The sequence below is a fragment of the Larus michahellis genome, chromosome 1 (genome assembly GCF_964199755.1).
Source record: "Larus michahellis chromosome 1, bLarMic1.1, whole genome shotgun sequence".
Lineage (NCBI taxonomy): Eukaryota > Metazoa > Chordata > Aves > Charadriiformes > Laridae > Larus > Larus michahellis.
The window spans coordinates 44212652-44230500 of record NC_133896.1 but is presented as its reverse complement, the minus strand read 5'-3'; the positions used below and the strand labels follow the sequence as shown (position 1 = coordinate 44230500).

The window sequence follows — 17849 nt, the reverse complement described above, 5'->3', positions numbered from 1 at the left end:
AAATCCAGGTACTGCCCCCCATACCTTCATGGGTGGAGACTACCTTGCAAGCAAGCAAGGTAGATCCAGAAATCTTCATGAAGTAGCATTATATCCTACATTAAAACTATTCATCAGTCTTAAAATTCATAAAGTCCCAAACCCATATAAAAATAACTGCATATAATATCATTCTATATAAACCCGCTCACTTTATCAGCAGCTCTGCTTAAAGACACCAATATGGCTTCTGAATTGTTGAAAGCTGTCATTTCCAGATGCTTCAAAACCAACCTAATTTCCATATGATAACATAAAAAAAAAAAAAAAGATAAGCTCTAGTCCCAAAGAGAATTGATTATGTTTTAGATGGTGCCTAGGAACACATTATTTTCAGTAAAGGAACCTCAGCTTTGCAGCTTTCTTCCCATTTGTCTCTCAGAGTTGAAATTACTTGATTGCTGGTCATGCTGCAGCTTTCATCATTATTTTTAGCATTTACCTAAAATTGGGCTGAATGAAGTCACTGACTGATAGAAGACTGATAATTTCAACATTGCTTTTATTTGTACGCTTTCTTCCCCTCCTTATGTATGTGACCAGTCTTCTGACGAAGCAAAAAGGTCAATATAGAAATCAAATCATCATTGCAAACAATGTTATTTACCATCTTCAGGGGTTCTCACGAAAACATCATTCTCTTCAGACAAAGCACTTTCTCCAATTGTTGTAGAGGCTGCGACTCTCATTTTATAATTTGTGTATTTTTTTAAACCTAAAAAGATCAGGTAAAAAAAAATATTGACTATTGACTTCTTAAACGTATTTTTTCCCTCACAGCTACTTATAAAACTATAAAAATTGTTACTGTTTTTAGAGGTTTTGGTGCACATTCATCACCTAAAGGACAGAATATGTGTAATACCATTTATTTGGGAAGAGACAAATAGGCACTCATTCAAATCAATAGATTTTGAAATAAGTCAACCAGCTTCAACCCTGTAAATAGCTTTAAGAATTTATTTTTCAAAACAAAGGATGTGTATGTCTACATCCAAATACATGTTTTTATTCTATATGCATTACTCTGATTAGCATAAATATGCTCATGAGGAATGCATTTTCTAAAATTACTATCAAAATTATCACCTTAATAGAAGAAAATTATGTCAGAAAAATACTGTGAAAAAAATTGAAGCTGAAAGAGAACTGACAATTTAGGAATGTTTTTCTATGTGGAAAAAAGAGGTTGAGGAAATAATTCTAAGGAGAAATCAATTTCACAACTTACTACTCCGTACATTTCACAAATTACTACTTGGCACATTTCACCAATTACTTCTCATCTTACCTAGTCCTCTCCTCCCATCTCACATTCCCTACATACCCTTCCCCAGTGGACAAGTCTGGCAGTAGTGTCCCAACCTTGCTTTTACATGCAGTTGTGTTGTGCGTGTGTGGATGGGGAGATTTGCTCCACCTACCTTGCAAATGGCTACAGTACATCAAGCTGGAAAAAATAATTTTGTATAACGTAATTTATTTTTTTTAATCAAATGACACTTTACCTGTCATAAGTAAGCTGTTGTTTGAAGTTACTGTGTGGAATGTTCTTTTTGTATCCAGTTCCATTGCATAAACAGTATAATGAATGATTTTCCCATTGGGATTTGCTGGAGGATCCCAATATAGCAAAACAGAGGAGGAGCTAATATTCTTGTAAGATATATTTTGTACTGAGCTTGGAACTTAAAGGAAAACAGAAAAATATGACAATAAGCAAATAAATTATTAAAGAAATTAAAATGTTCACTGAAAGAAGACATGTATGTTAACTTATATTAGAATTAAAATATTTCACCTTGTTCACGTGTCCTGACTGTGAGAACTGATGGTGGCCCTTCTCCAACAGCAGTGAAAGCAGACACACTGATTGTGTAGTCTGTGAAAGGTATAAGGCCCTCTATAACATATGACAGTTCTTCTGCCAAAATGTTAATGGGATACCGATTACCTGGGATTAAATGGAGATAAATAGTTACTCACTCATAAACTTTTTTTTGTCTTTTCCATTCTAAACTCACTGTGACATGGTGACCTGGAACTATTTTATTGCAAAAGAATTAACTTTCACAGCAGTTACAAAAACATAAGGAAAAGTTTACACTCCGTGTCTTAACTCAGTCAAAGAGAAGCTATTATAGGTCGACTTCCATGTGTGCAATCCTCTCTGCTTTTCAGAGGTCTTGTACGAAGTATAGAATTCAGACAGTAGGAATAATGGATAGATTGGCCTAGGTGAAAGAATGAATAGGTAAGAACTAAAAACATGAGGTTTATACTGACAGCTATCTCCAAAAAAATTTGAGAGAAATTTCCTAGGAACTCAAAAAAGCCTTGTAGATGGCCTAGACTCGCCAGTGACTTCAGAACCATGGCTCCTAGGTTATTTGGGCTTTTGGTTTTGTTTTTAATGTCGGGTTTTTTTAATTGAGAAAGACAGATTCCCTCTTTCTTGCCGTCCTAACTGTGCTATAATGACTATATTTGAAATGGCTCCCCTCATGGATCCCTTCACACTGGTATTTTTTAGCAGAAGAGTTGTGGTCAGTAGAATAAAGTTCAAAGTCAGCAGCAACCCAACTGTGATAGTCAAAATCACCTGTTACAAAGCTGACATTATGCCACTGCGATATGAAAAAATGTGGGTGCTTCACATAACTGAGTATCAGGTTCAGAGTTTTTCAACACCAGCATTAAAATGGAGGCATGTAAAAATCAGCAGGTCCTGTTCAAAATTCGGCCGTCAACAACTTTAGCTACTATAATAACTACTGTAAAATAATAATCATGTGCTAGGTTACAACATACCATGTCTGAAATCAATTTTTCAGCAACACAGACATCTTTTAGCAACTAAATACCCCAAGCTGAATGAGGCTGTAAAAAGAAGATTTGCATTTAAAGCAGAAATTAAAAAGTAAAAACTTGACTTCCTGCATTTTTCAGTGTGAGTTTCAAAACTCTCACTGAAAAAATTTAGAGTGGTATTTTAATTCCCTGCCTGCTAACTGAGGCCTGCTTAATGATTTGTAAATATCCATACTTGGTAAAGAAACACTGGTCCATTGATAATACAGAACAAGTGTACACACTAATGACATCACCATGTCATGGGGTCATCTCCACCTGTTTGTCACCCATATAGCAAAGTTGTAACTTTTTGACCTATTTACCTTCACTGACATTTGAAAACCTATTAGTCAAAAGGCTTAGAAAAATCAAGGTCTCTGAAGGGCTTGGAGATATGTTAATCCCTGACAATCACACCTGCTTTGGCAACTGTAATAACTGATTGTCTATGCAGCTTGGCTGATGGCTTTCGGGTGCTCCTTTCACTAGGAAGAAGGTCAGCTGGGTGACAAGGGGCTGGTTCCTGCCTGTGTGGCATTCCCATTTGCTTCAGAAGGTTATTTGGTAGTAAAAAAATCCGACTCCAGCAAATGACCCATTCATAATTTGCTTGAACCATGTGCTAAAGATCATATCTGGGACAGTGAGGAGGGTCCTTCAGAACAAAGGAGCAGGTAGAAAAATATCCTAAAATATCTTACCCAAAGCAGAATGTAATTCTGCAGATCCATGTATAGCAGGCAAATTATCACCAGAAACACTCGTAAATATTACTGGGGAAGCTGTCTGAATGCTGGAAAACATTTCAGCTGAACCTTCATATAATTCATTGGCTGCTTCCATTGAATTCCAAGCGGGAGAAGGTTTGAAGTTTTCATTTATCATGTATGGTTCCAAAGAATCAATCAAATACTAAAAATTGAAAGTATAAAAATAAATCACAATCATCATCATCACTAAATTATTTAATTAAATTTATATATAATATATGAATAATGTTTGTATTTTTGTTCATATATTTACACACACAATATACAAATGTTGGTATACGAATATTATCTTTCATTACAACAATAATTAACTTCACAAAATACAATATTTCTCATGAAAAAGCTCAGCTGCCAGTAGACTACAACCTTTTATTCATTTTTATTGTTTAAACAAACATCATATTCTTTGTTTCCTTTTTTTAAAAATATGGGGTTTATAGTAAAGTAGCAATTCCAGAGCAAGGCCTTTAAGTTCATATAATATAGCGCTATATCCTTGGAATTATATTGAATAGACACATATTTGAGCTTGGGAGATTCCATTTGCGTTAGGCTTGTTCTGAAACAGGTTGCAGGCACTGAAAACAAGACAGCTTCAGATGCTCCTACTAGGCTCTGAAGAAAAGGAGTAACAGGTTGACTAGATCGCTGTGAGGAAAAAAGGGGATAATGAGTGAGAAAAACAGAAGCTAATGAAATAAAGGGGAATGGGAAAATAAGGGAGAATATATGTGAAAAGGGAGAATGAAAGGGAGGTGATGTAGAGGTACATAGGACAGAAGGCACAAAAGACAAATGTTGGAAAGGGATAGCAGTAGCTATAAGGGGAGCAAGAACTACAAAGAGAGGAACAACAAAAGCAGAAGAGAAAAGAGAGACAGCGTAGAGTAGAGGTACAAAATGGTATGTAAGCACTAGATCATTATGCCCCTTCAGAATCTGGGACCAAATCCAGGACTCCAGTGTCTCTAAATTGTTCTGCTGTCATCTGTGAACACTCCCCACTCACACATATGGCCCACTTCAGTGCCAGAAAGAGATGCTTTTACAGTGATGTAACTAATACACATTATCTCTCTCCCTACAGACTCTGGGTGGAGAGAGGGCAAAGCAGCTTTTTTACTGTTGTAACTAAGGGGTATTAACCACAGGCAGAGACACAGCATCAGTCTCACCTAAGTACCATCAGGTAAAAGCTATATATGCCCCATCTTCACCAACATTTTTTAGCAAAAGAGTAACCCATATGGAAATACTTTTTTCCTCTGGGTATTTTCCACCTACAAGATAACAGCCTTTTATTGGTACTAGTTATTGAGTACTGTTAGCACTGTGGATCCGACAGTTCAAATCCTGTAGATGCTTTAAACTTGGGTCAAGGGGGTTCTACATAAAGTAATGTTTGTTATTATTTCTTTTGTTTGGTTTTTTTTTTAATTAGAAAATTACATTCAATAAACTACAATAAAGCAGCAATGATGCTAAACTAAGAACTCAAAAATTAGGAAACCCCATCATTAAAACATGTCTGCACAGACAATTTTCATTTTTTTCTGTGTCTGTACTATGATACAATCATTAATTACAGAATTAGATACTTTCAATTTCCAAGGACGCCTGCTTGGTTTAATGAATGGATCCTTATCCTCATTTTTTTTTTCCCTTACTCCTTATTTAATGTTTGGCTCCAGGGCTTTCTTTAATGTATACCATTCAACTTGAAAGCAAACTCCTTCATTGAGCTCTACATCAAAAACTTAGATTCCGTGTCAGACCCAGAGAAAGACATCATTGTCTCAAAAAAGGAATTATTCAAACTTTGGGCTCCTATGTTCAAAATTAAGACCAGAAAGCCCTCCCTCAGAAAGTACTCCATTCTGAGCCGAATGTTTGTTAGGGGTCCACAGTTCTGTGCTGCATGCTCCCAGCTGCCCCATCTAAGCATGTAGAGCACATCAGCACCCAAAATCCAGAAGCTAGACTGACTTACAGAATAAATCTCCTAAAAGATTTGATCCGGTAGATATGTACAGATATCCTTAGCATACAACCATAGCATGGAGTTCAGTATGTAGTATCAGACATGTAAATTCAAGGATACAACCAGGGGCAGAAAGTCTAGGGGTGTTTGCCTTGCAAGCAGAGCCTTTGACCAGCCTTGGGAGACTTATGTTGAGTTCACTTCTCCATAGGATTCATATCCACATCTTCTAGGAGTTTGCTCGAGTGGCTATGTATCAATCTAGGCACCTAAATCTATACTCTTCCTGTTAGGTCACCCTACAACGGCAAAGAACTCAGGGGCTAGAAGGGATAGTAAGATTATGGTCTACGGCTTCCTGCCTTCATTGGCTAAGAAATCCTGGATCATTTAATCAGAATTATTATTTGTTTTCATGTTGTGGAAACAGCATTACTGGAATCTCTTTAAAACCCAGCCAAAGAGGGTGGGGTGAGGAAGGTGGCTTTTAAAAGCATTGGTAACTCATCTGTGATGGCTAATTTCACATTCTGTACCTATTGGATAAGGCAGAGAAGCAAATTTAATCTAGAAAAGAAATACATATTAAAAAACCTAAATACCTTATTTTTTCCTTCGAGAATAGTGTTTTCCAGAGTCACCTCTGTTTCCTGCACGTGTACTTTAACTCTATACTGGGTAATGATTCCATTCGGTTGTTGTGGCTTCCTCCAAATGATTTTTATAGATGTGGCTTCCACTTCTGCTAGATGTAAATCTGATACAGCACCTGGGACTAATTATTCAAGAAGAAACTTGATTTAATTAAATATCTCTGATTATTACAAGCTTTTTCAGCACTATGTGCTAAGTACAAAGGCATTTAATCAAATTTCACATCATTATCTTTTGAGTTGCTACTGTGCAGGTAGAGAGTTCACATGTTTTTTTAGCAAACAAGTTACAGTTCTAAAAATATGTACACAGTTTTTTGATATATATGATTATGTACGAATATGGTCAAATCCTGAGATGATGTAAATCAGGATAGCTCTACGGAAGTCAATGCACTGGAAGCAAGAAGACCTTTACTAGCTTACTATATGGAACTTCAAGTATATTGAAAATTAAAGCTTAATTCTAAAATCATCGAAACCATACAAGAATGACATAAAAAGCTGGGGGGGAAAAATGCATGTGATACATCATCTTCATTTTATTTTTATAACAGGTTTTGGTTCAATTTCTCCTTTAACTACACAGTAATAATGATACTGTACTTTACATAGGACTGCCAGAGTTCAGAAACATTTATATTCAATAGAATGATATTCAGATTTGTTATGAAAAATATTTTTTTCCTAATATACCACAGAAAAAGACAAACTTGAAAATTACTTGCATAACACAGATTTGATGTTAAAATCAGACATTCTGTGTCACTCTAAAAAAAAGAACCCAACACCAAAATCTTCTTTGGCTTCTGATGGTGAGTTTAGACAGAAGATGAGCATGGCTGTACTGAGGCAGCCCATCTCCAAAAATTGTCTTTGAGAACTGACAAAAGCAGATACTTCGGATACTTCCAGAAAGAATACGATAAATAAGGACATGTGTTCCTCCTGCTGTTGCACCTTGACAGCAAGCATTGCAGCAATCACTGACTGAAAGGTCTTCTAAATTTGTGCTGCGTGGCATAAACACAACACAAAAAACAACCATCTTGAAATGCCTGCCTGTTACACACTGATTCTCAGATTTTTCTGCAGACTAATATTCCTGCACAATCTCACACACATGCAAGATGATAAACTGCATTTCTGTATAGCAAAGGCTCTCACCTGGTGAGGGGACTATTGGGAGCCAAAACTCCCAGCGACGGGGTTGATGGCTCAGGGGCAAAATTAACCACTTGATTGCCCCAAGACAATGCCTCAGAGCTACGGTCCCTGGTAAAGGTGGCTCCATTAGAAACTGGCATGGGGCCTCGCATTTGGTGAAAATTAAGTCAAACGAGATGTTTAATAACAAACATTCGGGGCTGAACAAAACAGTCAGAGGGAGGGGAGCGGGGCGGGGGTGGTGGTGGAATCCTGCACTGTTCTTTCTCTTCCACTTGCTGCCATCTAACGGGTAGGTGGGGGGCCTGCAACATAATTACCGTACCTAAAAATAGCTACTTTCATTGAGGCAGAAACTACGTAAATTTAGTGACAGTACATGAATTCGAAAAAAATGGATAAATGAACATACATAATAAATTTTCAGGTCATTTCTTTCATTACCTTACTATCCCTCTCTTGTAAGATTCATAACACACCCGTTCTTTCCTCTGCAAAGTACATAAAAGGCTCTGAAGGGAAAACTGAAACCAGTTATCATGTACAGACCATTTACTTCTCTTCTTTATGCTTACTTACCATCTGCAGGAGTGAAAACTGTAAGGTTAGTCTTTGGCCCTACCCCAGCACTTGTCTCAGCACCAACGTACGCGTCGTATGTTGTAAACGGCACAAGGTTACTAAATACAAACTTATGATCTTTTGTGCTGTTATCCAGAATATGACCTGGAATGAAAAATGAAGAGATCTCGGCTCAAAAATAAAAACAGTCCATTATTCGCTTATACCAAATATAGCTACATTCCAGGACAATGAAAAGACAAATTTATTTGTGAAAAAGCTAGTTTGGCATCAACCTCATTAGAAACAATATTGAATGCCTGAAAAAATCCCCCAAAACCATCTCAAGAACATATGGGGTTTAAGAGGTGGGTATTTTTTTATAGAAATTAATTTCTATTGCTTTTCCTCTGTGGTCCCACAAAAAACCCCCCAAACATTAGTATGCCGCTCATTAACTTCTTACTTAACTACAGGCAGTTATAGAATTTCTTTATATATACTTGTCTGAGTCAAAAAAATTACAAAAACATCAAAACGGACTCATACAGTTCATTGTATGCTACAGGAGAATGAAAATCCTCCAGAATTCTTTAATGGAAAGATAAAAGAGTAAAGGTAAGATACAGAATGATTTGGATATATAAGCACCCTAATTGAGCTGCGAGCTTAGCCTACCATCTCTCTAAAAGAGTGAGGAAAGTTGATTTCCTCCACTCTTAATAATATCTAATGTGAATTTCATTGCATCCTCTTCCTCATAATGGACAGACTTCTCTCTTAAAAGTAACAAATCTATTAGAAAGTCTATAGTAATAAGGATACATAGCACTGCTTTCAAATATTGGTTCTTGATTTGCAAAGACACTAAGAATGCAAGTGTAAGGAAATAATCACAAAAAAGAAAAATAAATAAAACATCAATTCAGACTTACCAGATGGTCCATACAGCTCAACTCTGTAACTAAACTTTCCTGTTATTATGGTTGGTGAGTCCCACATCACTGAGAAGGACTTTGCTGTAACATTGCTTTTGGCAAAATTTTGTGGTGGATCTTCTGGAACTTAAACAATATTGGAAAAAGTCTTTGAACATAAAGAAATTTATATTAGGATTTCCCAAAATCCCACACATCAGACAATTCATTGTAAATATAAACATTAAAGATCCTGAAGGGAAGCTACATTATAAGCACATCTCATTAAAATTACCTACTTTTATTTCATTTATTTTCTAAGGTAATGCTTGCCAAAGGTATCAGGAGAGCTGGCAGTAGGCAAATAAGCCTTAAAAGACAAAGGTGGCAGGGATAACACCAAGTTTAGCATGGAGTTCATCGTGATATAGATTACATACAAAAGATGCTCAAATACAATTGTGATGCTCAGCAATACAGAGCTCACAGCGGGTATGTTATTCTTCCTTGAACAGGTTCTTCTTTATAGAGACAATACTTCATATTGAAGATTTCTGACAGCACTAAGATATACGTTGTTATCCAAAATAATAAAACAGGAAACAATTAAGCTTGCGAAAACATTGCATACTTCAGTAATTTTCTATTTTCATTAAACTATTCAGATGAACTTAATTAATTTACCATTTAATACTCAAGTGAGTATGGGATACTCATACTCATTATGGCATCTCATCCATATCCTTTCTACGGTATTGATAAATTAATGAGAGATTACTATTGAGATGAAAATCTGGATCCAAAGACAACTAAAGGAGGTGGAATTTTTTACATCCACATAGAGTAAAAACAAACCCGATTTTCAAAAATGCTGCATATCCAAGTAAACTTATAGAAACTGCTTGATATAAATTTCTATGAAAATGTCATGTGTGAGATTTAAGCCAATGTGTAGATATAGACTGATCCTGTAAACAAATTTGTAAGTTAACTAACGTATTAAAAAGTACTATCGTCTTTTGTAAAAACTAATGTACAAATGAAAAATCCTGTAATTCCTAAAAGATATACTATAGATTAGTCAGTACTTACTACTTAATCATTCTGAGTTATGCAAATTGCATCAGCTAAAACTGCACATAATTCTGAAGTATTGTCTTAAGAGTCCACTTTTTTTTTTTTCAAGTTTTAAATCTTTTTCTCTTTGTAGAAGTATCCTCTCCTCGACAGCTGTCCGAGTAAAGGAAATATTTGCATGCTGGATTTTCACAAAATATTTAGAATGAAGCATTTTAAAATGCTTTAAAGAAGTAGCCCCTTTTTCAAAAATCATAGCAAGAAAAATATCTTTTTTCAAGAACAGAGAAGAGCTTCATCACAGCTCCGACAATTCTGGTTGGAGGGGCAGAAATAATTTTCCACATTTTGAAATGGAACACCAATGAGCTACACAGCAGAGACATATACCACCTTCCTCTGTGTGACAAAATGGGCATGACAACAACTCTGTGTCATGCTCCTGTGTGAGCTGGAAAGTGATATTTGAAATAAATGCACTCTCCATCCTCCCACCTGCTATCACAAATTATAACCTATTGATTCCTCTCCCTCAAGCCTCATCTCAGATACTCCAGTGGGGGACTGAAATGTGAGGTTTTGGCCATACGAGAAACTGGTAACTTGGAGGGGGTGGCTAGGGTGACACTAAAGAGATTCTTGTAAGAACAAAGACATTTCGAAAAGGGAAGTTGATTTCAGTAATTACAGAGAGACTGGATGATGGTGCTTGATAGTGGAGGGAGACCTGTTACAAAGCAACACTCCTAAATCATTATTTTGCTATATAGGCTTTATAGATAAATAGAAACTTTAGCATGTAAAAACAGCTTCCCCACTGAAGCAAATGAAAGGTAAGAAAATGAAAATAATGCAGCAAAACGTCTATTAACTCGTAATGCCTTCCTAACAAATCACCAAACAACTCTATGGTCAGCCTCCAAACAGGCTGCTTGGCGCGCAGGCATGCAGGGCTCTCAGGGGAACAGTTTAACTGGCACCTGAATGCTCGTAAGGTGATGATCTGAGGTGGATCCAGAAGCTTGGATGGGCCAGCGTGCTGCTAAGAGGAAGGACTTGCTGAGGCTTGGGCCATAGGCGCTGACTGTGGTTGTGCTCTGGGCACACCACGCAGTCACCCACACCAACCAGTAAGACAACCTGCCTTTTCCCAGACCATGCTTTAATGGATGAACCCTGGCTGTACAGGCACTCAGTAGGCAAGAATTGGAGAGCTTATCTTTCAAACAGCTGACATCTTTCTATGTATTTGGCAGAACTAAATCCCATTGCATAAGCTTTTAATCATTTTCCAAGGTTTTCTTATTACCAGTGCACCTACTGTAGAATGTTAACAGGGTAAAAAATAAAGTGGGAATTAGCTCTGAGATCGTTGTAACAGAAACTATCCAAAACTTCATTAACCACAGACAGAACAGCAAGCTAAGGATATTTTAATTCTAGCAAAACAATTCAAATGAACAGCGCTAGGAGGAAATTAAATTTCTTTTCATCTGAACAGTGCTATGAACTCCGGATGTATGAAAGGGCAACCCAGCAACATCAAACTGTGTCAGGCAAAAGAATGATGTACACGCAAACAGAACGACAGAATAACATTCCTCTAGAACCCCTTTTTGGGGGGGTTATATATATAAAATAATGTTGGCCACTCCCTAAGCCATTATAAAGCTCCTGCTCCTGGACAACCTTCATTCAGTGCATTGCAGGTAATCCAAAACCAACTTTCCCAGTGTTTAAAGATTTCTTCAGCCCTGAAGAACTTTCTGCAATATATCCATATTGAGGAACCATGGGACAGGAGTTTTCTTCATACTGCTTATTTTTAAGCTTTAAGTGCATTGCAATGTACACAATACACATACTTCTTGAATACCGTGCCTGACACCTTTTCTCTTTATCTGTATTTTCCATTCTCCTTCCATTGTGCCGTTAATTGCAGTTCTTAAATTATCCTCAGATTTTCATAAAATTTTGATCTGTCCTGAGCATACTTTGGTATCTTTGACTTGTAATAATAACTGAACTCCCCCACACTGTACATTATTAGATACATTAATATACACTTCCAGTTGATTCCATCAGGTTAAATTAAGTAATTGTGTAAATACAAGAGCATAATACAGATAAAGACAGATTCGGATTGAAGTATTTTGCAAGAGAACTTCAAACTGATATTTGAGGTTTTCACATAAATATGAGAATTTTATTTCCATTTGAATGCAATATATACCTGATTCTGGTGTCCGAACAATTGCACTGTCAATGTAACCTGCTTCAGTGGTGACTGCAGAGACTTCAAAAAGATAGGTGGTATATGGCCTGAGGTTAGTTATAATAAAACTAATTGGTTCATTCCAAACAGAGCTCATTTGACTTGATGCCTCTGTACTTGCTGTAACTGTAGTCCGTGAAGGAATTGTGGATTTGCCAAAAGTAGTTGAAGGAGTGGTAGTACTCCACAAAAATGATTCACTGTTATCCTATAAAGACAAAATATGAAATATGATAAGCTGCATCTATAACTAAATACATATAGATCAAAAAAAGGCAGACCACCTGTGAAATAAAATTACACAAAATTGGTTCTCCTTTTTATCCTTCAATCTCCAAATTTAGGTTATCATTTCATTAGTTGACATTGCTAGTACATGCTGTTAGTGACTGTATTATAGTTTCCTGCCTTATCCCAAAATTTCTCAAATCGAACTGAACAGAAGCAACTCTCTAGGATTCATTTAATTATTCCCAGATTCCATTTTCAGCATTCAGTCTCTCTCTTAACAAAGAAGTCCCCTAGTGAGGTCCTTCTACATCACATCTATGTTCTATGTATGTATATATACATATATAGCTTACATATATCTATATATAATGGATAAGACCAGACAGGGGTTTTCTAATCTGTACTGTCAGGAGACACCTCTGAAAGACTGCTAGACATTACAATAACCAATGCTTGTGATTCGGTAGGTGGCAGTCTCCCTTCTCAGCGCTGAATTAAATCAGCCTGATGTTGGGAATCTTCACAATGCCTAAGATGATCTTCCAAATAAAAACTGAAACCAAAGAACCAAAATCCTGATATCTGTTATCATTTAAAACCGCACTTTTCATTAAAGTATTAAACCTATCATTCCAAAAAAACCAAAAAGTTAGGCAACTTGACATCTGCGTAATCACAACACTCTGCTCAGGATAAAAAGGAAAAGGAGAATAAATACTGAAAAAGAGAATTTTCTTCAAGAAATTCTTAAAGATATACATTGGTTACAAGTCTGAATCCAATGAACAGTCAAAATTCAGAAACTTTTCAGTGAATGCGTATTTTAAGGAAACTCAGACTACCAACGTTTTAAAAAAAAAAATAAAAATCACTCTGCTAAGAGTGGGTCTTTTTGTTTTCATATGAAAAGTATTTAAATAATGTTGAAATGTGATACACAGAATAAAGCATAAATTTAAAATATAAAAAGCATTGTCATACTATATATAAAAATAAGACATTAACATCACGTCAGCACTGACAAAAAAAATAATTCTTGCCTTTTATAATTGCTGTAAAAACAAAAATAAAAAAAAAGAAAGCTGAAAAAAATTGAAAATTATCTATTTCATCACTTCCTGTTAAAAGGACGCCAAATTGACTCTTTCTTAACATTTTTACTTTGATTAAACTGAGCTTTTCAAGGAAAAGTATTCCATTTAAACTATTTTGTACAGAAAGGTTTTTCTTCAACCAGTATATCCTGCCTTGGGCCTAAGTTTGTAAAGTATTTGGGATTGTTCTGAAAAGCAAGCCTCCAAATTTTTTATGTCTCACAATTCAAATATAGAACTATATTCTGCAGCTTGAGTCTACTTCTAATTTAAAAGGTTTATAGCACTTACATTACATTCTGGTAACCTCCCAGACAGAAGGTCCTCTACTTTAACCAAGACATCTTTCACTACAATTCCACTTCTTGCATGTTTCACACTAATCTTGAAACTAGTTATCTTTCCATTTGGTTGCCGAGGGAGAAACCAGATCAGATTTACAGCTGAATAATTTAAGGCTTCAACTGTGAGATTCACTACTTTACCTGGAGCTTGAAAACAAAACAAACAAAAGTAGTGAGACATACTTTCCTTCTCAGCACTGGAAAAAAAAAATAATCCCATTTCTAGCTTCCAAACCCAGAAGCAAATAAATAACAACCATTCACAAACACATGTAAAGCAGCTGATATACAACCAGCTCTTTTCCAATCTAGTTTAAGTGAGAAATTTAATTATTTCAGTCTCATAGTAATACAGTGATTGGTTTGGTCAACATCTTCCTAGAAGTAACTCATCGACTGTGTCAAAAATAGCAAATTTTTGTTGACTTTTGTTTGTTTAAGAGCATATGACAGCACTGGGTGTTTTATTTCATCTTACATGCGTCACCTTTTCAGCTGGATATAGATTTTTGGTAGCTTTAAATAGCTCAACTTAATTTGAATACTTACTACTATTACAGAAATGGTGTTCTTTGTATGAGTGACAGTTTCCAGGCCCTTTTGTCAGAGCATTTGTATTAATCACGGCAAAAAGGAATGGGATGCAGCATCAAAATGAGATTTTACAAGCTATATGAACTTTCCTGAGAATTAGAGCACTGTAGCTCTCTCTTAGTCCTGCCTGCATGCCACGGGCAGTAGAAGTTTCTGCGATAGCTACTTAGTACTAAGGATAAAAGGGTTATGCTGCCTTAAAAATATACACATATACAAGTGCCCACAATTACAGAACTTCCATAGCTGAATTGAGACACATCCTCCAAGCCTCACGTTCAGCTCTTGCTTAGGCCCTGCTGAATCTTTTGCAGATCTTTCACCCCCTTCCCCCTCCTCCCAGACTATGGCTTTTATATTTATGTAATTATATCTTCTGTCTAATTTCCCTACTTTAAACTGTACCTCTTCATGTTGATCAAAATGTTGGGGTTTCTTTAAACATCAAAGCAAGAGTTAAAAAAACCCAAAAAGTGAGAAGGTAAAAGTATAAATGTAGTATCAGTGACACAGAACTCTCACCTAGAATTTGAAGAAACTTTCCAATTACATTTATAAGAAGAGATTTCAGCTTTAATAAAATGTAAGCAGAAATGCAGCAAAAAGTAAAAAGCTAATGTTCTCATATGGAGAAACACCGATGCCTCTGTCAAACACGAGTAAATAAAGCTTGCAGAAATAAGGTCTTCTACCAACAATAACATACAGAGGATAGTTAAAAATAATGATTTTGCACAGCTCCGTATGGCAAGTACTACCCCTTCTTATATTTTGTTTCATAGTTCATTGCATTATCCCAGAAATCTGATGCAGAGTGATATTTGCTGACATTAACTCAGAGGTGGAACTCTGCGGTTTGCACAGCTAGAAAAACCAACCAGAAGACCTAACCACAGAGGGATGGGCACTGCCGTGGCAGCACAAATTCCATATTCCACTCAGACTTCTTCATCCCAATGTAACTGGCCTGGTGCCAGCTCTTCAGCTCAACTGCTTGTGGAGGGTAAGCAAGACTACAAATGCTAAATTAGGAAAGATTATGCAAATTCAGACTGTAATTATAAATTTTTAGTCTTCAAAACCAGCAAGTCAGATTTTAATTTCAATCGTGTATTATAATAATTTATTTATTTTTTTTGCTTCAGAATTAAGAAATAAAAACTTAGTAAAATATATTCTGTACTGGCCTTTCTAGAGAAGGTATTTGACTCCAGCACTAGGCAAATATGGCTTGACATAAGTAGGCAATGCCAGAGCTGATCCCACAACAAAGTCTGTCTCCTAATCCTGCTGCAGGCAACAGCAGATGGGTCCACTTGATAGGTAGCTCTGCTCTCCTGTGACCTCGCTTTCTGAAAGTAGCCTACCTAGAAACTGGCATACAAACAGACTTTACATATAAGAAATGCCCATACGTGCACACCTTAATTGCTGTTATTAGCAAATAGGACAAAATGCACCTTTTCCACTGAGTGAGAGAATAAGAAAAGAATTAGGATTTTGTTCTAAATGCATCAGAATTTGTTCAAGTATAAAATGTGCTATGGATACTTTATTTGAACAAATTATAGCAGCTTTAATTAAAATAATTAGCAGCTTTATTAAAATTACCACTTTCTGCAGTCTGAAAAAGAAAAGGATCACTAAATACTCCAACACCAGCACTGTTCTCAGCAGCCACCTACAGAAAAAAAAAAGCCACATTAGAGAATCTATAGGATATATAGTTTCAGGGACTAGGAAAATCTTAAGGATACACAGAGATCCACCTTCTAGTTTTTAAACTATAAATATGCAAATGAACATGCCGTTTATAGCTGTACTGCTCAATTTATACTCAATATTTAAATGTGAAAAAATAAAATGGAAAAATTATGAAACAGTGTAAGAAAATGAGAAACCCACGTGTGATTGGCGACACTTCAGAAGTTCTGTGTCCCCATTTTATGCTAAAGTCAACAGCAAGAATAACATCAGTAACGCTCCTTTTCCTTACCACAATTCACTTAAAGCAGTTTCCCCATTCCTATTTTACTCATATTATAACTAAAGGGAGCAAAAAGGAAACTAGGTTCTCTTATTTTTTGAGCTCCTGAAGGATAGCAAAAGCAGGTCAACCTCCCTCAGAGCAGAAACCCAGAGCAGAATTGTGGATGCATTTTACGGTGGTTGTGCCTCAATGCTCACGATCACACCAGAGTCCTCCCACAGCAGGGCAGTACATTGTGACTTTGGTAGAATTTACAGAGATAAACACAACAACGATGCTACGTGCTCTGCAATATAGGGCTTACTGATAATTCAACTCAGCAATGGGCCACGGCATGCAATACTTACAAAGAAAGAGGAGTGAAGTCGGACTCCTTATTTTGAAAAGAAGTGACAGAGACAACAAAAGGTAAAACATGAGCAAAATTCCAACAGTGATGGTGAGAAATGTGTGAAAGAAGAAGCAAAGCGAAAAGGTCTCCAGCAAGGTTAAAGCTGGCAGAGCCGTTCATTCCCTCCTGCCAGTGTCAGGTATGGCAGTGGTGCTGAGGGAGCTGACTGTGCGGACTGTGGGGAAAGTGGGGGTAGAAGGGGCAGATGTGCATAACTATGTGTGGATCATAGTAGAAGTGACAGACAACACGCAAAGGATAACAAAGGACAGAGTGTGGAAGGCACGAGCAGGTCATAAAGGAAAATTGTTTTAATCACTTCTCAGGACTAAACTGTACATCTTTCAGAAGACTGTAAAGCTATTTAAACAAAAGCACCGAGCCACGGCAGACAAGCCACAGCAAAGAAATAACGAGGCAAGATGGAAGACTTAATCCAGGATGTAAAGAGACGCATATGTTTACGACCACTTCCCAATGCAGTGCATGTTCTGCTTGGTGAAGGAGAATCTGTATCACTGGCCAGCTCCTTCCTAAACCACGCAAACGCTCCCTCTCCATGCACACACACCTCATGAGTACAGCCAGCTTTTGTGTCACTGAAAGAATGACTCCAAACAGGCACAGATGAACTCTACAGTAATTGCAACAGCTGAGGAAATTACCCGGAGATCTTCAAGGGATTGACAGGCAATCAGAAAATTCTGACAGTATTAAAATTACATTATCTAAATCTAAAGGTATATCCACACCTGAACACTGATTTTTTTATCTCATCTCAAAGTAGGTATTGTAGAAAGGATCCAGAAAGGAAAACTAGCATTAAACCAGAGATGGAAACTCACATTTCATATGTGTAGTTTCAAGAGAACTCAAGGCTATTATGACATAAGCGTGCAAAAATGTGCATGG

At 36.6% G+C, this 17849-nt stretch overlaps 1 protein-coding gene across 1 annotated transcript in view; it reads right to left on the bottom strand.

Annotated features, from left to right (window-relative positions):
• The window catches only part of PTPRQ (protein tyrosine phosphatase receptor type Q), a 110457-nt gene that overhangs the window by 87809 nt on the left and 4799 nt on the right, over positions 1 to 17849 (bottom strand). The window contains exons 4-13 of the mRNA XM_074599951.1: positions 16168 to 16237; positions 13910 to 14109; positions 12252 to 12501; positions 8960 to 9088; positions 8043 to 8189; positions 6246 to 6418; positions 3594 to 3804; positions 1841 to 1993; positions 1548 to 1727; positions 647 to 754 (exon numbers count right to left, since the gene is read on the bottom strand). Coding sequence (XP_074456052.1) covers positions 647 to 754; positions 1548 to 1727; positions 1841 to 1993; positions 3594 to 3804; positions 6246 to 6418; positions 8043 to 8189; positions 8960 to 9088; positions 12252 to 12501; positions 13910 to 14109; positions 16168 to 16237 — 1621 coding nt within the window. The remainder of the gene's footprint in view (positions 1 to 646; positions 755 to 1547; positions 1728 to 1840; positions 1994 to 3593; positions 3805 to 6245; positions 6419 to 8042; positions 8190 to 8959; positions 9089 to 12251; positions 12502 to 13909; positions 14110 to 16167; positions 16238 to 17849) is intronic.